A 23,442-nucleotide genomic window follows, 5' to 3' on the forward strand; every position below is an offset into this window, starting at 1 on the left:
TTGTGTGCGTTCGTCTTTCCGTTATTGGGCTTGTTTGTCTTGCTCTTTGCGTGAACGACAGCAGCTGCGGAATTCCACGGTAGCTGACCTTGTCGCTCCACCATGGTTGGTGAATGAAAGCTGCGGGCTGCTGCGGAATTCCACAGCTAGTCCAGGGGATTTGTTCATGCCCTCCTACTTCACTGTTACTGTAGAATAATGCCCTGAATGTTCGTCACTCGCAGATCAAGTCGGCATGCAATGTTGGTTTTGTGTCTATCGCGGGAACATGTTACGTAAAGCCATAAACATGCGTGTCCAGGTTAACTGCTGCCAGTGCTACAAATTGAAATTTTAATCGCGACTGCCAATCTCAACGCCTGATGAGTGTCATAAGCTGATTTTTATTTTATTTTGGTACAAGGACGCTCTCAGGTCTCAAATGCGGTGGGGTAACACGACAACTCTCGATAATATATAGCCAAGTGGGTATTAACTGATGTTGACGGGCAGATGAAAAATTCGATTTGGGTAAGCCTGTTGGCGCAGCTACGGATCGTCTCGTCGGCGTCCAGAAGACAAACACGGCCTCACCGGCTAATACCTTTACAGGGCCCATTGTGATCCAAAACACGATGGATTCAAGCAACGACGTATTTTTCTTTAGAGAATTGCGTAAACACCAAAAGAGGAAACGAGGCACAGCATCCCAGCATCTCGTGCGAAACTTGCACAAGAGCTCAGGGTCACTGTCAGGATCCAGAACTCAAAAACACTGACACTATGCATCACAAAAAATACACTATAATTAACCTGAGAAACGTAGCACAAGTTGGATTCAGCTCAGAAGCGCTGCCAAGAAAGATACAGCAAAATGGCATTTCCGGCAATAATTTAGATGTACAGAATTAGTCTCCCCACAATGCAGACATATGTGCAGGTAAGCGGAAACAGCAATTCACTTTACAGCAAAGAGGGCGGCAAGGAAAGAAACCCCCGCATAAAAAGGGTTCAAATCGGTACGAAGTTTGTACATCTCTCATTAAAAATTTAATAAGCTAACAAAAATCTGGAGTATGAATATGGGCCGAATCAACATCTCATTAGATTGATTGTACCATCTAGACCACAGAAATCCATGTGTACATCAAGTTAAGAAGAATCGGAGATAAAGAGATCGCCTGTACAGGGAGCTAGCATCCATCTACTCTAAGCCAGAAAGATGGTATAAACCTGCAGAACAATCTCAATGTTAGGCATCAATTTGAACCAATGTACATGAACTTATTTAACAACTTACAATTAATGTACCATACACCACGGAGACAAACTACTACAGAATATCAAGAGCAGCTCACACTGAGAAATGGAAGGTGTATCTAGCTGCCAAAACAAAAAAGCAAGTGGAAATGCTCTTAATCTGCTGTTCAGCGTGAGATAAAAAGATAAAGGCAATGAAATAACTTCATGAGGGTAAGTCCATCCTATCTTGGATAAATACATGGCATACAAACAGTAGCACATACAAATAACATTAAATAGTCAGGGAGATAGTCATCAGTGACTAGAGAGCCAAGCAGAGCAACAAACTGACATTTTATCACATAACTCAAGCCTCCATCTTAACATGATGCATTTAAGCCCCTTGAAAATTTCACAGATATGTTCAAAAGCCTATGAATGAATGGAAAAACTAACATTACATAGGGACAAGGTTGAATGGTACAATATAAGGACAACAATGCATACTCTCTATCAGACGGAATGTGATCCAAAGTTCTTACTAAAATATCAAACCCAGATCTAGTCAGAGGCAACAGGATTTCATCTCAAAACAGGTGAGCACATGTGCAATGCAATCAAAAAATGATAACAGACCAAATACAGAAGTGCTGAGATTGCAGTAGCCAGTGCATGGGAAATAAGGGATAAGGCAATTATAAAATCAAATGATTCTCAATCTTTGCTTTCATTAAAAGCAGAGAGTAATCTTGTTTCTCAATATGTACAGCTACCCTTCCAGAATCAGACCTCGTACTCATAAATGCATTGTTAATAGTCATCTGACAACAGCAAAGAGAAAACACAAGTTGACCACATGCATAACATACCTCAAACTGCATGTGCCTTTTTTCCAGTAATGATCTGGGAAATCTGAAGTCCCCTGCTGAAGGCTTCATTGAATAGGATCCTAGTTTGCATTTCCTGGAGTCCAGGCAACCATGACAACACGGCCACAGGTGCCATAACAATTACTCCAAACAATATATCATACAAGCGTGCCACAGTAACTACAGTTTTCCAGACCATCTCAGACCTCCTCAGATATGGCTTGAATACCAGAGAAATAGATATGATTCCCCAGCCAGTCGGCAGAAAAGCCAAAAGACTCGTAAAGGTATCAACGAACTGAAACTTTGTGAATTCTAACAACACAACAATAGCAGCAACTGTGCCAACAACAATGATTGCCTGGACAAGACGATAGCGTATGTGCTTTTTGGCTGAATATCTATCTCGAAAGTAAGCAACTGTCACAAGAGCCCCAAAAGCCAGGAGTATGCATGTCCATGAAAGAAGATAGACAAGGATGCTTCTACTCTGACTAGCAATGTGAAGCCGGTAAACAATGGCATACTGAAAGAAGAAAAATCGAAGGTCTAATATTATTTCCAAGATACTGCCCCACAGACCAGTTGTCCGGAGATGATCAGTTTCCTCTTCCCACCACTTCTCCCAGCTTTGATCTGACTTAACTGAGATCCCACCCTGGAACCAAATCCAGTTTAGGAAATCCTCAAAGTCATTGAAATTCTTCAGCCAATCCAAACCTGAAGGATTAAAAATGAAGGGAGCAAGAATCCATGAAGACACTAGAAACCAACTTGAAAGTGTCAGCAGAATATACACCAATGTATTCCCAGAGGCGCTGCCATAAGCTGCATAAACAGTCAATATCACACCAAGCTCTATTGCTTTGATGAAATGACTGCGAGCGTAGAGCCTATAGTTCTCAGCGAACTTCTTATGCTCCACAACAAAACCTCGGCCAGTAGCCCGATACTTCGCACCTCCATGAAGGATTGTCCTCCCATAATAGTGTGTCTTAGTTCCCATGGAGAAGGTGTAGAAAACAGATGCAAACTGTAGTTGCATTTTCATGAAATCCCAGACAGCACTGAGGAACCCGTGCTCAAGTGAGTTTTCAATAATCATGGGCAAAGCTGTGAACAGGCCTAGCTGTATGATGAACTGCTGATTAAGGACAGCTCCCAGTGCTGCATTATTAGTAGAGGAAGTGTTCTTCTTGATGAAGTCCTCAAGCCCACTGAGTGCAAGGTAAAAGCGCCCCCACACAAATGCATAGACAGTTAGCACAACCATCATTGTGTTGAAATAAAATCCGACAGTTGTGTAGAAGAAAGAGAGCATCCGAAAGAAATCTAATCTGTGGCCAAGTCTGTAAACATCTCGGCTCAAAGTTTGCTCACCATTGCCACTGGCAACCTTGGCTTCAAACATCGAAACCTGATTGAGCCCCACATCCCTTCCTTTACCAACCTGAATATACTCATGGTGTGTAACATTGCCGCCACGGAGGGTACAGTTGAAACCAGCAAATATGTCCTCACTAATGTTGATTACTCTTGATGCTTTGCTGATACCACCTCGGCCCAAGAACCAAAGACGATCAAAAACATCTGGGTGACCATAATGCATTCTGACTTTAAGTGGATCAGCCAGAACACGCTGCCCCAGAGTCACAAAACTTGTTTCCTGGGCAGACATGAACCAAGCTAGAGAAGAAACAGAACCAGTGAAGACATGTTCCCGAACCCCAAGAATCTTTGGCTTCCGAATTCCATAATGACGATTGAACTCTTCTAGCAGGTTTCTCATCTTTAGAGCTTCTTCGAAGTAATTGTCTTGGTTCATGTCAATCGTTTGAACTGCATCACCCCTTGTGAAGATGAGTGCATGATTCTGATTTTCTGGCTTGCCTTCACCAAGCTTCAATGGTCCAGGCAACTTAACCCGGTAAATTTCAACCTCCCGCTGCAGTTGCTGATCGTATTTCACAAGAACAGAGAAGTACTCTGTTTCGCCACCATTGGACTGCCTTTCATCAACATAGGCAACACGTAATGCTTCGTAATTTTTCATTAGCTCCAGTATTTCAAAAGCATGGGATTCATTTTTAGCTTTCTGCTGACCGTATATCTGGCATGCAACTACATAAGTGTATTTCATGAGGACGGTCCCATACTCACTGCCTTTAAACAAGGAGCTCACACTGCTGCTTTCTCTGCTCAATGCACGCGAGGAAGATGACCTGCTGTTATACCTCGACCCACCATCAACCCCATCACGCCTCGAGGATCCAATTCTTGAGGAACCCAGTGTAGCAAGCTCCCTTGACCCAGTATGTAAGTCATGTTCAGACGCAGAATCCAGAAAAGTCAGCATCTTAAGAGCTTCATAGTAGTACATCATCCCCCTCACAGTACGTGATAATGTCTGTCCCCTGTACGAGACCCAGTGGCGTAGATCTCTCAGCCTTTCCTTCTCACTGTACAGCTCCTTAATATCAGACATCCCCTCACGCTTCATTCGTTCTACAAAGTACTCCCACTCATCCGGGTAAATCTGTTGCAGATAGTATAAGATTGAGATGCCATCTTCGTTCTCTTTATAGAGCTGGTCTTTGCTGTACAACACCTCCTCATTATAATAAGGCGTCAAGACACTGAAGGCCATCATCTTCTCCACCTGGGTTGCCCTTGGTATGTTCATAAACAATGAATTGCTGAAAAAAGCAATCCTCCGACGAGCTTCAAGGTTCTTTGGTACATTGATCATAGAGTCCCTGGAAGTCAGGATGGTGTGCATTCGCCTCACCTGCTTATAGAAGGTGGTGTTCTCCTCTTCAGGCAGCACAACTGCATCCACAAAGAGAAGGTTGGTGGGCCTTGACTGTGCAAGACCTTCATTCCTCAGTTGTTCCATGCTCCTTTTCTCAGCCTGGAAATCACGAATCACAACGTCATAGAGAGTCTGCAAGGCATTGACAATCTTGATAATATCTTTGGTGGGCATGAGTAGAAGGCTCAATAGAGCTACAAGCTTTGCATGGACATTTTGCAGAACAGACATCTTATACTCCACTGTGAACTTCTCTAACTTCATGGATTCATCAAACACGCGGAACAAGTGCGTCATAATGCCATGCTCCTCAGTGTCATCCTTGATTATTTTAAGCAGCAAGTATTTTGCACTATCATATACCTCAATCACTGCACAACGACGATAATCATTCTTGCAGATCTTCCTCCAGAGCCTGCGATCAGGTCCGTGGACCTCCTTTGCCTGACCAAGTGCAAGAGACAGCTCATTACAGAGCAAGAAACAAGGCCAGCGGATTACTCGCACATTCCACAGCTCAGGTGGTAGCTCAAGAAGCTCAACCTCATGATCACTAACAATGTCCTCCTCCCGGAACTTGTTTATTATCTCGTTCCAAACAAGTGCAAACCGCCGTGCCTCCACCTGATTCGACTCGATCTTCTGGAATGATCGGCTGAAACCATACCTTAGCTGTAACCGCTGCCAGAAATTGCGGAGCCGGTTGGGTAAGAAGCTTTGATTCACCTGCTGCTCCTCTGGCATGATGTTGAATGACATGGCACTTGCAAAGAACTGGAACCTAAGCCGCAACTGTTTCATGTCCCTGATCTCCCCCAAGTGTGCAAAAAGCCCCACAAATGCACCAGTCAGAGAGGAAAATATAGCATACCAAATCTGGATATCCATGAGGTAGATCAACACCACCGGTAGCCACAGCAAAAACACCACAAATCGATTGCTTTGGCCAAAGAACTCGTGCCATGTATACTTGATTCCACTCAGCTTGTATATCTCTTTTGTGGGTTTTACAAGCGGCCTAATCTGTAAGAAGTAGCTGAAGGAAAACTTCACAGCAAGCAGAAGCACCCAGAAGACAGAGTACTTGACATTATCAAAGGTGCCCTCGCGTAAGCCACGGCCAACGAAGCTGCGGCTCTGGAACCACCAGGTGAGCGCATAACATATTTTCCAATTTGTCTTCTCCAATGCGTTCCGCACCCAGGGCACAATGAAGAGCACAAGGGCAAGGACCTCAGGAATTAAAAACGCTGCAGCTGCGTAGAGAAACCTCATGATCCGTGAATCGGCTGCTGACGACCACTGCCCATTGCTTCTCCTCTGGTTCCATATCCCCTTGTATAGGACAGCAAACACAAGTACCCATCCAGCTGCAACAATGGTCTTGAGCACCATGCGCACAGCAAGCATGCGGCCATCCCTGAAGGCGCGCCGGAATTGCGTGCCGATGTCCAGCAGCGACTGGAGGAAGCGGAGAGCGGCCCAGGTGATGAAAATGGTGAGCACGCGCACCTGTGTGTCCTTGGACTTTGGGTCCTGTGACGAGCGTAGATTGTCCCACGGCCACGTCGCGCCCCCCCACGCCACGATAGCCGCGGCTTGCAGGTAGAGAAGCAGCATCACCCACAGCCTGTCGAAGCTCCGGTAAATGTTCCAGAACGAGCGGACCTCGACGAAGCCCGTCTTGCGCACACGGCTGCGGTCGGGAGGGGTGCGGAAGAACTGGCGCGACTGCTCCATGGGCCAGCCGAGGCGGTCAAAGACGTCGTGGCGCCAGAAGTACTCGTTGATGTCGTCGTAGTTCCTCCAGGCGGCGTGCGGCGCGGTGCCGTTTCGGCTGGACTCGACCTCGGCGCGGATGACGCCGTAGATGGGCGTGACGACGCGCGTAAGGAAGGCGCTCTCGCCGTGCACAGCGGGGTTGGCGGGGCGGCCCGTGGCCGTGTCGATAAAGCCCTCGAGGATGCGGTGCAGCTCGAGAGCCATGTGGTGGTAGATATAGCACAGGCACTCGGGCACGAAGCGGAGGTTTGCGGCCTCGCCCCAGACAAGGAGGTGGAGGCCCGCGAAGAGCAGATCGGCGCGCGAGTCGGCGTCGGGGACGTAGGCGTTGGGGCGGCGGCCGAGGAAGCCGCACCACGAGGTGTAGTTGCGGAGCAGCTTCCTCCGGATTTGGCGCGTGATGCGGGGGTCGAGAGTGTCGGAGAAGTCGGCGGAGGAGAGGCGCATCTGCGCGTTGGCGAGGAGGAGCACGAGGTGCTCCCGCTGGTTCCTGACGTTGTCGCGCTGGAAGCCGAAGAAGGCGCCGAGCCAGTCCATGAGGTCCTGGTCCGCGCGCCACTGCGAGAAGGGCGGCGGGCGGAGCCCGCCCACCGCCCGCAGCGCCGCCGCGGCCGCCCGCACCTCGGGGAACCGCAGCGACGGGTGCTCGGCTAGGAGGTCGTGGATGGGCAGGATGTTGTAGGGCTCGCCGCCCGCGGCCGCCGCCGGGGCGGCGACGGCCGCGCGGCGCTGGTTGGCGCGCGGCGTGGTCATAGCGGCATTTGGGTTTGGAGCTAAGGCTAGATCTGGGGGGCGGGGTAGCGAAGTCCAATGGCGTGGGATGGACGGGTTGGGTTTTGGGTATGGTTTCAAAATTGAAATGTCACGGTGCGACCGGCGTGGGGGAAGGGAAGCCGGGGGCGGAGGAGCTGATGAAGCGTGGGCGCCGTGGCGATGGGGCGAGGTGGGAAACGGGAAACGCCAACGCGACGGGAACCGGGGCGGGCTCGCGTAATTAGCCGGAATCCATGGGGGCGAAATGGGGATAGTGGCGGTAGCGGGCTAAAATTAGATAATATCTTGTATTTATAATTTTATATATGTATTCGACATATCATTTATTAAAAATTAACTTTTATTATATTGTACTCGAAAAACCGTAAACCCGATTATATTCGGCACATGATGTATAGAATATGGTACTGCAACCCATATTCGGCACCTCATATACTGAAAATTAGATGTATTCAGCACACAAGATGCTGAATATAGTACTCTAACTCATATTCGGCACCTTATATGCCGAAAATCAGGTGTATTCAGCACATATAGTATCAAATTTAGTGTCATATTTGGCACCTTATATATCAAAATCAGATGTATTCAGCACATGAGGTGCCGAATATGACGAATATGGCATATACACATGAGGTTCTCAGTATAAAATGACAGCATCAAAGTGTCCGTAGCTGACACAATCATATTTGGCACACAAGGTGCCGAATACAGCATCTAACCTATATTCGGCATCTTATGTGCCGAATACACTGATTTCAGTATATGAGGTACTGAATATACCATATTCAGCGCCTCGTGTATCGAATATGCTTGAGCTTGTGTTTTTTCGACATACGGTGTATCGAAAGACAGTTTTTGATAAATGAGGTATTGAATAGGGATATTAAAATTGTAAATATAACGATATATTATCTATTTTAACAAATACAGTCGTGTATATTATCTAATTTTGGATTTTGAGCTAGGGTAGCGTGGTGGATTGCATAGTTTACTGCTCTGGTTTTGTGCTTGGCTTTAGAATGGTTTGAGTGTTTTTATATACAAAATGGTATGGATGATGGATCTGAGAAGGATTATTTGGAAGAACTTTGTGAATGAAGTGTTGCCGTTAACTTTGTGAATGAAGTGTTGCCGTTTTTACCTGCGTGCTAATTGTGTAGACTTTCGGTGTGTTAATTTCGTGCGCCTTTATCGATTTTCTTAGGGGTGTGGTTGGTTGCATATTAGTGCAATTACCTGCGTGCTAATTAGTGTAATTGGCTTTAAATTTTCAGAAAATTAATAAAATTGGTTGAACTAAAGAGATTTGGTGTGTATGTTTAGGTTCATCAATTTACACCCAGAGATTTTCTTACGATGCCAGTGCATTCTAAGTTTGTTTGTTTGTACGATTTAAAAAATAGTATTATAGTTGAACTATAAGCTAACGAATGATGCTTTGTTCTGTCAAAAGAAAATGGCAAAGAACAGACTAATAGTACCTGCAGGTGCAAAGAAATTGGACGCAGACGCATAAATGAGCATATTCGATGTCTAAATCGTGGTTTATTTATTATTAAAGAAAAGTTAGACTATGAATGCTATCAATGGATCCTGCCAAATCGATACTTTCCATGCATTCCTGCCAAATTTGCCAAGTCCATGCTCTGGCCGTGTGCCGTGGTCGGTCGTAGCATCCATAGAATATAATATAAATTTTATAGAATTCTGTTTAGAAAATTTATTTATATTATCTATTTTGTAATCTAACAATTAAACTGAAGAGTAATATATATATATATATATAATTAAAAAAATTATAGAACCAGATTCTATAAAACTTCTCAACCATCTCTTACCGAGTTTCTGGTATGGAGTGTGGACAAAATACTTCTCGGGTGGAAGATTCCTGGGGATACGAATACGTTATAAGTTGGACGGACTTCATAGTTTCTCCCTAGTCCCCACCTTTTTCTGTAATTGAAACCGACACCTGCGATGCTGGTAAGTTTTAGGCCAACTCCTTGTACGCCAGTGCTACAATATTGATTTGCTACTGTCTGCTAAGTAAGGCAAACACTTCAACAGATAGTAATTCGGGAAGCAAAGTACCTTAGCTCTTCCCTCATCACTATTTATAGTAGATGATTATAGGTCCAAAGTGAGAAAAAGAATAATAAAAATTAAAAAATAGGATAACTAATGGAGATAGAAAGAATAAAGACTATTGTAATAATGTATGTGATACTGTAATAGTATTATAGATGATAAATTTTTAAAAATAACCTTATAATATGTTTCCATAAAGTATGGGAATTTTTTGATATCAAAGTGATCAAATGAAGGAGATTACAGAAATGTAAATCCACTTGTCCATCTGTGTATACAGTAATTGCTTCGATGGCATCTCGAAATTGTTGACAACCGACTGAAGCAATGAAGGCCGTGTATGTTCTTGAGAGTAGGAGAATTCCTCTACTTTGGATGCCAGAAGAGCGAGATACCCATGGTAAACAGGAAAAATGGCTTTCATTTGGTCCCTGAAATACCTTGAACTCTGTATCTTCCCGCAAATCACTGAGCTCAACTTGCTCGAACAGAAAGCAACATAAATCTCGTCGATACACGGTTGTGAATTGGATACACCGACATTGCTTTTCCTCACGACCACGACACTTGCTAAGTTGCTATCCACCAACGCATGCTATGAAAATGAGGCTCACGCGGGAACACAAAGCAAAAGTGACTATTTTTCACATCATTTATAAAAATGACGTGGAAGCGAGGGTGAACGCTCCCCATGATATGCCAATGGCGTTTTCCCCTTGCCATTCATAATTTTTTCATGTACTAAAAAGTATCGGAGGATTCACGGTTGATCAAGCATTCAAGCTTCTAAAGTCATGGTCGGTTCGTACCGTATTAGAAGTGATTTCTCTGACATAACTATATAGTATAATTTCATCGTTAATATGTAAAGCCTATTAAGAATTAGTTTACCTGTCAAGATCATGATACAGTTATATTAAAAGATCTCCTTCCTACCGTCCTACGGTACCGGGTGGATGATTTCGCCTTTTTTTTCACTACTGTGCCCGGGTGGCGGCCGTCGGATTGGCCCCGCTATGCGTCCGAGAATCTTTACGTGTAGCGTAGAAACTTCAAAATCTGGAGGGTGCAGTCGCAAGAATGCAGTGCATGCCAGAAAAAAATCAAAAGAGAACAAGGCCGGAAAAGCCGCGGCGGGGCTCCGCCGCTCCAGGCTCCAGGGCCCGCCCATGCCGACCTGTCCTGCACAGCGCAGCGCAAGCGGAGCCCCGCGACGCCGAACCGCAACCGTTTGTTTCTTAGTTATGCCGCGCCGCGGAGCTCCGCCGCTCCAACTCCAGGCCTGCCCATGCCGACCTGTCCTGCACAGCGCAGCGCAAGCGGAGCCACGCGACGCCGAACCGAAACCGAACCGAAACCGTTAATTACTAGTATAATCTTCAGCGTAGACAAGGACGGGTAGCTGATTGGTCTTGCTAATCACCTGACACGTCGCGGAACGTTCAAACGGAACTCCGACTAGTACTGGTAGGAGTATTTCTTCCTCCTCTCCTGTCAGTCCTCAAGGGGGAATAAAGAAGAGAAGCATCTCCTCTCCTGTCCAGATCCCGATCTCCGGCCCGGCCGGGCTGGGTAGGGGGTCCACTGCTGCCATGTGAGCCTCGGTTTGTTGAGCTGCATTCTCCTCTTTTGTCGTCTGCGTGCGTAGCCGGGAAAACGACGGCAAGCCGGCAGAAGACCCGGGACGGTTGCTTGTGAGCTCGTGGCAACGCAACCGTCTGGATCTGTTCGTGAAGTACTTGCTTGCGCATGCAGCAAGCGACCCATCGTTTTAACCATGATCGTCTACTTGGCTAAACTATCCTGACGGGATCACTAATCCTAGCAAAAGACAGTTCATCGAAGTTTAGTCTCGGAAGACAGTTTTATGATATCGCCCAAAGTTAGCTAAACAACCCCATCTGCTCATTAGAAATGTGCCCAAACAGGCAAGAGTGCGTGCACTCGAGATAGGCCCGGATCGTCATTTAGGATGAGTGCCGGTGCTCTAACAAGAACACGAAGTACTCTCACTTTTAGCTTTAGGTTCTTTTGGGGAAAAGGAGGAGCATGTGGGGTTCGAAAGGGACTCATGTGACCATCCCGGATCTGAGTCTAAAGTCCAAACAAAAATATGTACAAATAAACTGCTAGTGCAAACCAATCGAAACATACTAATAGTAGATTGCACGACGAGCAAGCTAGCTAGGCACATCAACCATCCCTTTCAGATCTGACGAGAGGGGAGTCACTAGATCATACAGATCAGCAGGTTCCAGCTAAAACTGAGACCAATTCAAGTCTTCACACACATTAACGCGTAAGACGGCAAACTGCTTGATGTCCATATTTTTTAGACGAAGGAAGGACGACTTTCAGTCTATGTATCAATAGAACATTAAGATACTAATATATATAGTTATTTTATAAATATAAACATTTCTATCGAGTATGAAACTCGAACCTAGGTGCATAGGTTCATTACAATGACTCTAACCATAAAAAACAGCAGCTTTCTCTAATCTGAGCTGTGCTGACTGCTGAGCTACCGAGATTCAACTGATCGGATATATGTAAACTTCCTTCCGCTCTAAGATTTGGCGACGTTGACGCACCTAGATTTCCCCCTTCAGTTGACCTGGTGGAATCCACATGACCTCACCCGCTTATCAGTTCAGAGTAGACCGGGACAATCATATATACTCCAGTAGTCTGTTGATAGTTTTAGAGTTCTGTGGAATATCTAACTATAGGTATATATGTATAAAAAATATATCATATACGGATAGGATATACCATATTTATATTTAACAACTCTGGTTATTGTGAAACCAAATCTACGATATCTAATACACTTGAAAATCTAGAAGGTATATACTAGGCATGTCTCGATTGGTTACCCAACTTGAGCACGACTAGTATCTCGGACGAATCTATCTGCTTTGTCTAAGCAGACAAGATAACGGACTCCCTATTGATTACAGCTAGATAGGAGACGATACATCAGCCCTATATAAGACGGGGACCTAGACCTCCGAAAGAGGAGAACAACAATAAAAGGCATACACCTCTCGACGCGAGCACCAAGATTATAGGAGATACTCTGCGACTTCATCTCTAGTTTAGTTTAGATTTGATCTACTCCTTATAATAGGTATAGCTCTATTGCTCGTACTCGAGAGAGTATATATACATCAACATCCATACAGGATGTAGAGTGCTACTCCAATGGAAGACCCGAACCTGTCTATATCGTATCTCTTATTTCCTACTCGATCCCTGATCAACGAAGGTAATTCCGTTATTTACGGACATATTACCGGGAATAAATCTTCGATAGTTAGCGTGCCAGGTAGGGGTCTTCTTCTGCTCTTCAGGATCAATTATGTCTTGAGCGCACGTCCGCACCAGATTCTCCGACACCTGCTTCTACGACCACTTCGAGTCGACTGAGGTCGTCTACGCATCGCCTCCAACCGGATCGGAGATCATGTTTGGAACTATGGTTTTCCACTGGGACGATCAGGGTGGACTGATCCTTACCGATATTCTCAAGTCTAGCCCATTAGACGCATACCACGAGGTAGGGCACCTCGAGTGGAATCCCATGGAGACCAACGTTCTGCAATTCATGGATACCGATAGCGACGGTGAGAGCCACGAGAGTGGCAACAATAGCTCCATGACAGTTAGAGCAGCCGAACAGATCGATTCGTGTCCATGGCCGGAGAAGTCGCTATCGTGCCACCAGACCTGACCACAGAAGATTTAAACACCGTGGTAAACGATGGTGCCAGAAATCCTAAGGATCCAGCAGTAGCAACCGCCGCCCATGGTACCGGCGTTAACGGAAATATACCACTAGAGACTTTTGCAGCTAAGACCTTGCGTGCCCTTGACACAACCCTTCATCAACAGATTGTAGGAGGTCAGGTGCATCCTAGCCCTCAACGACTCCCGGTGAGCACACCCCCACCAGCAACGGTTCCAAAATCGAGGAACGAACTCCCTTAAGACAGCCATCATGGGACTTCATCGACTCTACCGCAGCCAAGCCTCGGTAGTGATATTTTCAGTACTCCAGAGGCTAATGTCCAGGGAGCTCATCTGATTTTAAGATCCCTTCCTGAGTTGGATCCGATGAATCCATTAACCCTTATAGTTAACCAAGTCAAGACTTTAATCAATGCAGCTCAGACTTAAGCTGCTCAAGTAAACAATCCTAACGACTGTAGGCACCACAGCCGGCAAGGTGCCAGTTTAAGGAGCCACAGACACGGACGCTCTTGAGTGGAGGGGTCGCAAGCAGGAAGCTCGAGAGGTTGACCTCGAGTACAGCCTTGCAGGTCGAACTGCAACTGCCCCTTCCATGGGCATAAGCATCAGGAAGACTTAAGGAATCATATTCCTCATGATTGGCATGATCTACAGAGAGTGATAGACAACCGTCGCGAAGAACATCGTGAGGATGATCGACGCTACAATGCACACAGATCTCCAGGGCGAAACGATCGATGTGACCCCCCCGGCATTCGAAGGGACATGTGTGATAGCTCGCCCTCGTCTCCTCCTAAAGAATTCGACGAAGGCTGTAAAGCTTTCATACATGAGCTTCGATCGATACGGTGGCCTGAGAAGTTCAAAGCGGGCCCAATTCAAAAGTATGATGGGAAGCTCATGAAAGTACATCTAGCCCCTATGTGTGGTTTTGGTAATTAATGACAATACCTATGGACTAACAATGATGTTGAGTTTGTTAGTAGGTTGTTCCATAGGTGATGCATAGATGAGAGATATGCATGAGCTCTAGGCAAATGGGGAGATTGAAAATGCATCGAGATGAATGAGCTCTAGGTGATGCTCAGGTAAGTGATGACAATGCCTATAGACTAACAATAATATTGAGAATTACTATTAAGTTATTCCATAGGAGATGCATAAATGATGAAGCATGGATTATTTGAGAAATGCCATGAGTTCAAAGAATTGCATCAAAAGTCATTGAGATTTTAGTAATGCTCATAAGAAGAAGAAGAAGCTCAATAAGATTGGCAATAAGCTTGAAGGCTAAGTTACTTGTGGAGATCAAGTAACTAAAGGTATGACTTGTCAATAGAGTTTTATGGACTAACCTGTGTGCTATGTGTTTAAGAATGAGTGGGGTTAGGTTCTATATGAAGATTGACAATATGCATGAAGGCTAATAAGTTACTTATAGAGATCAAGTAATTTAAGGTATAAAAGTTGTCATTTAGATTTTATGGACTAACCCATGTGCTTTGTGCTTGAGAGTGAGTTGGGGTTAGGATCCATAAGAAGGCATAAGTTGAATTGAAATCATATATGCCAAGAGTGAAGAACAAGAGTGGACTCCATATTTGATAAAATGAATTCTTTGAAGATGTCGAATACAAAGTGTTCTTCTATGGCAAGACGGTGAAGGGCAAGCAAGACTCGACTGCGATGAACCATCCGTGGTGAAGGGGAAGCAAATGGCTTAGCGCCGAAGGACTAAGGCGATAGTGAAGAGCGAGTGAAGCTTTGCGCCAATGGACCGTGCAAGGCCATGAGAAGCTATGAGTGATTCGCATCAATCACATGAGGAACCAAGAATAGATGGAGTGAAGATTTTATGGAAGTTGGCAACCCTCAAATGTTTGAAAGTAAGAAGCGGTACTCGAAAGTTTTCAAATGCTCAAAGTGGTTTAAACGAGTTTTATCTTTGAATTTGAGTATAGGTATGCCGCACTATTAAGAGGAATGCAACGTGAGCTAATTGTCATGTCTTAGTGCTCAAGAGTTCCCAACCAAACCCAAAGTGAGAGTTTGTTGTTAAGAGTCCGGAGCGGAAAGTATGGAAGTGTTCAAAATGGGTTTTGGAGTGTTCCTAGTTTGATCCTATGTGTTTTGGGTCATGAATTCAGTTGGGATGTGTATCCCTCTGAATAAGCTTTCCATAGAGTCCAAAATCGTCAAAATCGGACTCTGGGATCAAAAGTTATCGCTGTTTTTTGGAGGTCAGCTGTGTTGTGGCCGGAGACTCCGGTGTAGGCCGGATACTCCGGTACCTGGAAAGGCCAGAGACTCCGGTGAAGTCCGGATACTTCGGTACCTGAAGTGGCCGAAGACTCCGGGAAGTCTCCGAGGCTGTTTTCTATGTTAAGTGCCGACCGGATACTCCGGTAAAAGTCCAGAAAAGAGCATAACGGCTAGTTCTAACACGTTCTGTGAACATTCTGACACCATTTTTGGAATTGAGACCGGATACTCCGGTGTTCACCGGATACTCCAGGGTAGGTGTGTCAGAACAGTAACGGCTAGTTTTTTGAAGTGGGCTATTTATACCCCCACTCACCCCATCCTTTTAGAGCTGCTGCAAGGGCACGAAAGAAACACTTTTTAGAGCCAAAAGAACTCCATCCCACTCCATTCTAGTGTGTTATTTGAGAAGAAAAGCGAGTTGAGTTGAGAGATTGGAAGATTGAGTGCAAGTGAGCTAAATCCATTCTTGAGCACTCGAGTTCATCGGCAAGAAGTTCGATTGCGTTTGTTACTCTTGGAGGTGAAGCTTCCTAGCCGGCTAGATGTTGCCCGGTGAGCTCCCGCAGTGTGGTGAGCCGCAGGAAAGTTTGTGAAGGTCGATCATGCCTCCGAAAGGGAAGAGATAAAGCTAGTGGATAGAGGAAAGCGGTTGAAAGAGACCCGGCTCGTTGGAGCTTCCTCAACGGAGACGTAGGATTCACGGTGGTGAATCCGAACTTCGAGAAACGAATCTTTGTGTTTCCTCTCTTGTTTCCTTCTTTTATGTTCTTGCTCAAATCTTTGTGCATATTGCTCAATCTATTTATTTGTGTGTATTTGAGTGTAGATTCTCCGTGGATCTACTTGGAATCATCTCCGAGAACACACGACATCACTTGGTTTGAGCTAGAACTCTCTACCCATCATTTTTATTCAGTTTCGGGCTCAGTTCTGTACAGAACCCGGAGAATCCGGACTTTACCGGACTTTCCAGACCTGTACATACTGGAGTATCCGGACTACACCGGATACTCCGGATAAACAGTAACTTCAGGTATATGAACAGTGTTTTCAGCCTTTTTCAATTTAAGTTTTATTGCATATCTCTCGCTAGATTAGAGTAATTTTTGTCACTTAGGATTGTAATTTCCACGCTATTTAGAGTGATTGTGCACTAGTTGAGCCTAGCATATTTAGGTTTTTCTTTGTGAAAAATCCATTAGTTTATATTCCGCTGCAAGTTTAGCCCAACGGTAAAAGGGGACGATTTTTTTAAAACGCCTATTCACCCCCCTCTAGGCGACATCATTGTCCTTTCAGCTCAACCCTAATGAGTGGTTATAGATCTATACCATTGTTATTCAAGTAGTCGACGGTGACAACAGGGTGATGGCCAATTATCTATTAACCACACTTGATGGACCTACGAGGTCCGGATTGCTTAACATGCCCCCCAACTTGATTCATTCATGGGCCAAGTTGAAGGCTCAATTCATTGCAAACTTCCAGGGTACGCTCGAGCGCCTGGGGATGGAATACGACCTTCATCAACTGAGGGTAGGGATGAATCTCTTCGAGAATTCATTCGCAGGTTCAGTGACAGGTGCAACAAAATCCCGAACATCTCCGACCAGTCAATCATCATTGCTTTCTACTTAGGAGTTAAGGACACAGATCTGGTCAGGAAGTTGACTACACAGAAGATTCATACAGTTAAGAAGATTCACATCAGGGATAACAAATGTCTAGGCTGAGGTGGTGGGAAGTGGTGTCCCATCCATCGGACCAACCAACATAACTTTGACGAATGCCACACCATTAAAAAGAAGATCAACGATAAGTTCAAGACCTTCATTGCTGAGTATCACAATAAATAGGCCAAGCTAGGTGCTAAAGGTGACGAGCTTAAATTTCACGAGGCTAATCAAAGATTGGCGCATATCTTCGGAGGATCTGCAACGTATGAGTACAAGAGGCAGTACAAGGTGGTCGAATGAGAGATCAACTTAGCTCTGATCGGGCCTACTCGATACCTCAAATGGTCGGAAGTTCTGATCACCTTTAATCAAGTCGACCACCCAATCACGATTCCACACCCTAGTCGGTATCCGATTGTGGTCTAGTCGACTATCCTCAACATAAAAAAATTTCAAACCTTTGTTGATGGGCGTAGTTCACTTAACCTCATCTTTGCCAAGACCTTGGACAAGATGGGAATAGAAAGGTCGGAGCTCAAGAAAGGAGTTGAACCCTTCCATGGCATAACTCCCAACTCATCGACCATACCCTTTGATCATATTGAGTTGTTGGTCACATTAGGTGCGCTTGACAACTTCCATACGGAGAAGCTGACTTTTGATGTTGCAGACTTCAAGACGGCATATAATGTACTCCTAGGCCGACCAATGTTGGGCAAGTTCATTTTTGTGGTGCATTATGCATACCAGATGCTCAAAATCCCTGGTCCTAAAGGGATCATAATGGTCGAAGGGGACCAATGTGCAGTAGTCAAATATGATAAGCAAAGCTTGGATATGGTCGAACACTTCTGCCAAGCGACAATCACTTCTAAAGGTGCGGAGTCTAAGCGCCAGAAGCAGCAAGCCATTGTTGAGGTCAAGGACTCCAAGCTCATAAGTCTTGCTGATGCTTCCAAGTCCGACGAGGCCACCAAGGGAGAGTCCAACGATGGTGCTAAGGACAAGAAGATTGATGGTGGTGTCAAGGTAATACCCCTCGTCCCGTCTGAACCAGCCAAGACGATCAAGATAGGGATGACCTTAATCCTGAATAGGAGCTCAACCTCATCACTTTTCTCCAGGCGAACCGTTTGATATGCCTGGAGTTCCTAGGGAGGTGATTGAGCATTGACTAGCTATGAAACTTGAAGCCAAACCCATGATGCAGAAACAACAAAGATTGGCAGATGATAGGAATCAAGCTATCTAGAAAGAGGTCGATAAACTCCTAAAGGCGAACTTTATTCGAAAGGTTTATCATCCTATATGGCTCGTGAATCCCGTCCTCATAAAAAAGGTCAATGACAGGTGGAGAATGTATGTTGACTTTACTAACCTCAACAAGGCTTGTCCCAATGATCCTTTTTCTCTTCCTCGCACCAACAAGATTGTCGACTCTACGGTAGGTTGTGTCTTGCTGTATTTTCTAGATGCCTATTTGGGGTATCACTAAATTAGCATGGGGATAGAGGATGGGGAGAAAACTGCTTTTGTTACTCCCTCTGGTGTATTTTATTATGTAAAGATGTCTTTCGGTTAAAAGAATATCGGTGCTACTTATCGATAATGTATTCAAAACTGCATACAGCCCCAGATCAGGCGCAATGTTGAAGCTTATGTCGATGATATTGTAGTCAAGTCTAGAACTGAAGACGCATTGATTAACGTCCTCAAGGAAACATTTGACAACATCAAGAATTATCGTATGATGCTTAACCCTGAGAAGTGCACGTTCGGCGTTCCGTGTGGCAAACTTCTTGGCTTCCTGGTGTCAAGTCAAGGCATTGAGGCAAATCCACGCAAAATTGAGGCTCTCGATCAAATGCGGTCACCTCGAACACTGAAGGAGGTTCAAAAATTAACAGGATGCATAGCATCCCTTAGTCAATTCATCTACAGGATGGACGAGCGAGTGATGCCTTTCTTCAAGCTGCTAAAGAAACACGATTGGTTCGAGTAGGCAGAAGAAGCGGAGAACGCCTTCCAAGGTTTAAAAAGGTATTTATTGTCTTTGTTAATTCTAACACCACCTAACAAAAAATAGGAGCTATTTTGTACATTGTAGCAACCCCATAAGTTGTAAGCACAGTTCTGGTGGTCGAGGGGGAATGCCCTAAGAAAAAGGCCAATGTACAGAAACTTGTTTACTACGTGAGTGAAGTCCTAAATGGCACTAAGCTATGGTACACGCAAGTGCAAAAGTTCTATATGCAGTCTTGATGTCTTCTTGGAAGCTACAATACTATTTCTAGGTACACAAGGTCATTGTTGTGACAACGTATCCGCTGAAGGATATCATACGCAATAGGGAGGCTATTGGATGAATCACGTAATGAGTGATCGATCTCAATGAGGTCGATGTACACTATGCACGACTAACAAACATTAAGTCATGAGTACTACCGGAATTTATCGCCGAATGGACAAGCATTGAAGAAACAAGGAAAAGTGTGGTCGAGGACCATTGGATGCTTTTCTTCGATGGATCGCTCACGCTTCAGGGCTCAGAGGCTGTCATTGTACTCAAATCTCTAACGGGTGATGAATTCGTGTATGTTGTTCAATTAGATTTTAAAGCTTATAACAATGTTGCAGAATATGAGGGACTGATAAATGGGCTCCGTATAGCTGCGTCACTTGGAATGAGACGACTACTCGTGAAAGGAGACTCACAGTTAGTTGTAAACCAAGTACAAAAGGAGTACCAATGCTCGGACGACAACATGGTGGCTTATCTAAACAAGGTGCAAAAGCTCGAAGAGAAGTTCGAAGGGCTAGAAATAATGCACATTAAAAGGGGTGACAACTCTGGTGCGGATGAACTTGCTAGACTCGCTTCTTCCCCAGCACCGGTGCCCGTGGGAGTCTTCGTTGAGAAACTCCTTAAAGCACTTGTCCTGATAGTTCGGTGTACGGATGTTGCCCAACTCGACCAGTAGCCTAGTCAGGTCAGCGAGGTAGAAACTGCAGACAAGGAAGCTACACTACTCGAACATGAGCCGACTTGGATGACTCCATTCCAAACCTATCTCGAAGGTCGAGAGATCCCTAACGATGACGCGCCTGCATAGAAAATTACTCGTAAGTCCAAACTATACACTTTGGTAGATGGCAAGCTCTTCTGAAAGGGGAGTAACAGAATCTTGATGAAGTGCATTACTCAGGAAGAGGGTAATAAAATATTGCTCAATATCCATAGAGACATATGTGGTAATCATGTTTCATAACACACTTTGGTCAGAAAATCTTTTCGCCAAGGATTCTATTGGGTGACTACCTTCCAGGATGCTTCCGAGATTGTCAAAAAGTGCGAAAGATGCTAATTTTTGGAAAGCGGACCACTCGATTAGCCTAAGCTCTGCAAACTATTCCTCTTTCTTGATCTTTCTCCATCTGGGGTTTGGATATCCTCAGACTGTTTCTAAGGACCCAAGCTGGTTATAAGTTCCTATTTGTGGCTATCGACACGTTCATTAAGTGGATCAAGGTCGAACCCGTAGGAAAAATTACCACAGAAGCGGCCAAGAAGTTCATGAAGAGCATAATTACTTGATACCGTATTCCACATCGTGTAATTACAGATAATAGTAGCCAGTTCAAAATTTGGACATTTATTACGTTCTGCGAAGAATTCGGCATTGAAACCTGTTTTGCTTCAGTAGCTCACCCTTAGAGCAGTGATCAGGTGGAATGCGCAAATGGTATAGTTTTGCAGGCTATTAAAACTTGGGTCTTCGACAAGTTGAAAGACTACTCGAAAAGCTAAGCGAAAGAATTTCCCTCAATACTATAGGTCATCCGCACCTCGACTAACAGGGCCACTGGTGAAACTCCTTTCTTTTTAGTCTACAGAGCAGAAGCAATGCTCCCGACCGAGTTGAAGTATGGATCACCTCGAGTGGAAAGATACTCGAAAGAAGGGCAAGAGCAATTATGAGTGGACGATATCAATTTACATAAGGAGTATCATGACCGAGCGTCAATACGAGCGGCTAAGTATCAACAAGTATTGCGTAGATATCACAGTCAGAAAGTCCAACCCAAGAAACTCACTGGCGGGGACCTTGTTTTACGAAAGGTGTAGAAACATGCTCAACGCCATAAGTTATCACTTAAGTGGAAAGGACCCTACATAGTAGTTGAAGTCACTCAGTCTGGATCAATACGGTTATCTACTCCAAACGGTGAGATACTCGAGAACTCATGGCATATCGATCAACTACGATAATTTCATTCATAGACAAGGTAACTCGAAGGTAGGTAGATTACATTTGAGTCGATTAACTACTCGATTACATATTTTTTTCTTTTCCTTTTGACCTGTGTGGCTAGTGCAAAGTTGACGGAAAGGATCCGCCTAGCTCTTGCAAAACAGGGAAGGACCTACTTTCTCTCGAATGAGTCAAGGAACCTCTTATGTTCCTCCTTGGGGCGGCAGCTGATTGCCTCGGGGACTAACCACCGACCAGTGTAAGGACTAGGGAGAGAGGGAGAGGTGAAGACCATGTCCCCGCTGGAACTATTGACTGGCGCCGGTAATGTCGAAGGACCCTCTGCAGGATGTGGAGGTGATCTGGTGGTTGTCGATGGAGATGACTGACGACTGCGCTTTCTTCACCACCGGAGGCTTGAGGGCTCCATCACTAAAGACCTCATCGGTGACCTGGTCGATGATCTCATCAAGATCACCACCATCTTCATCCCCCTCCCGCGCAGTCTGTGCCGCTTGCTCTGCGGCATAGGCATCGAAGAAGTGTCGGACGTGCTGGGTGAAGGGTCGATGATCTCCGGTGGATTCTCTGCACTCTCTTCTCCTAGACCTCTCACTCGAATCCTCATTGGAGGAGATGATGATGGTTCCCGGCATAACCATGGCGAGACGCTTTGGGGTGAGAGATCTCGCTTCTTCGGTTTCTTGGCTTCGCTCGGAAGATGACGGTGAAGTGGAGGCCATGGTATCAATCTCTATAAGTGCTACTGAACAATGCACTAGGAAAAACGGAAGGAGATGGGGATGAAGAACAAATGGCCTCGCATCCCCCTATTTATAGTTGTGGGAACGGGTAGTACTGTAGAAATGGGACCGTCAAGATCTGATAGCATTTTTAAGGATGCATCGGTCGCATGGCGTTCATAGACTGACGAGTTGGGCGAAAGTCGAGACGTCGTCGAAACATTATGGCACGTGCAATCCCGGCGTAGAGGGATGTTGCGTCATTGTGAAACGTCAAATCAGGAGTTACAGTGAAAACGAGCACGAACAGGAGTGAATTTTTAATGTTCACCTACCTGGCAGTTAGAATTCACTCAATGACTATGACATAATTACAGCTATGTAATCCGGGGATGGGCTCCTTTGAGCATATGGTCGAAAGTAATGTGTTGATATTTACGCTCTACTCTCTGTCTTGATTATCACATCAAATAGAGAGTTGGGGGCTACATCATATATTTTTTATGCTTCTGCTTTACTCTCTGTTTTGATTATCACATCAATCCAAGAGCCAGAGGTTACATTTCATAATACGAGCATTTATGCTCCACTTTCCACTTGATTCAGTCATTGAGCAATGAGTCAAGGGCCACGTCGAGTATATCTCTGATACTACAGCTCAACTCTCTGTCTTGATTATCACATTAAACAGAGAGTCAGGGGCTACATCGTATACTTTTGATGCTACGGCTTTATTCTCCCTTTGGTTCAGTCATCGAGTAGAAAGTCTAAGGGCTACATTGCGCATTTTCAATGGAACATGTATGTTCGCTCTTACTCTTCAATTATATATATATATATATATTGCAAAAAAATATATGGCTATGCTTCAACCACATTGGATAAGACCAACTGAGCCATGTGTTGGCTCGACGACAGACAACTATACCTCATAAGGCATAACAGTACAAGAGATTATCAGGCATCTCATGCCTATCAGTCCATTGTTCTAAAGTTCTAGTCGATCCCATATGTGCTCTCTATCGAGTCCATGTTTGTATGCTGGTTAAATTTGCAAGTTGGTAAAAGTTTGCAAAAATCATCATGTTATTTTACTTTTTTCTAGTTTCATACTAGTTTTTCTTTATTTTCTCATGGTAATCTTGAGTGATTACTCGAGAATCATACATTTGACAATATGTTTAGTTGAGCTTTCAGGTG

General features: G+C 44.9%; 1 protein-coding gene and 1 non-coding gene across 4 annotated transcripts; both read right to left on the minus strand.

Annotated features, from left to right (window-relative positions):
- Positions 1–832: 832 nt before the first annotated feature.
- LOC133908452 (callose synthase 12-like) lies at positions 833–7,686 on the minus strand. 3 transcript variants are annotated; one of them, XR_009908210.1, is made up of 3 exons: positions 2,091–7,686; positions 1,291–1,362; positions 833–1,212 (listed from the first exon to the last, which is right to left on the minus strand). XR_009908210.1 is itself a non-coding variant. In XM_062350488.1 (2 exons), exon 1 carries the CDS (start codon positions 7,435–7,437, stop codon positions 2,092–2,094), a length of 5,346 nt encoding a protein of 1,781 aa, XP_062206472.1. In that variant the 5' UTR covers positions 7,438–7,686; the 3' UTR covers positions 833–1,212; position 2,091. The 3 variants fall into 3 exon arrangements, 1 of the variants encoding a protein (XP_062206472.1); XR_009908209.1 differs by having other exon boundaries at positions 1,280–1,362; XM_062350488.1 differs by lacking the exon at positions 1,291–1,362.
- Positions 4,405–4,484, minus strand: LOC133910336 (small nucleolar RNA J33). Its single transcript, XR_009908508.1, has one exon. It is a non-coding gene; the product is annotated as a small nucleolar RNA J33 (small nucleolar RNA).
- Positions 7,687–23,442: the final 15,756 nt, after the last annotated feature.

This window comes from Phragmites australis, chromosome 2, assembly GCF_958298935.1.
Source record: "Phragmites australis chromosome 2, lpPhrAust1.1, whole genome shotgun sequence".
Lineage (NCBI taxonomy): Eukaryota > Viridiplantae > Streptophyta > Magnoliopsida > Poales > Poaceae > Phragmites > Phragmites australis.

What these genes read in the sequence shown, in the direction of transcription:
- LOC133908452 (XM_062350488.1), bottom strand. Translation starts at nt 7,437, where the DNA reads ATGACCACGCCGCGCGCCAACCAGCGCCGCGCGGCCGTCGCCGCCCCG.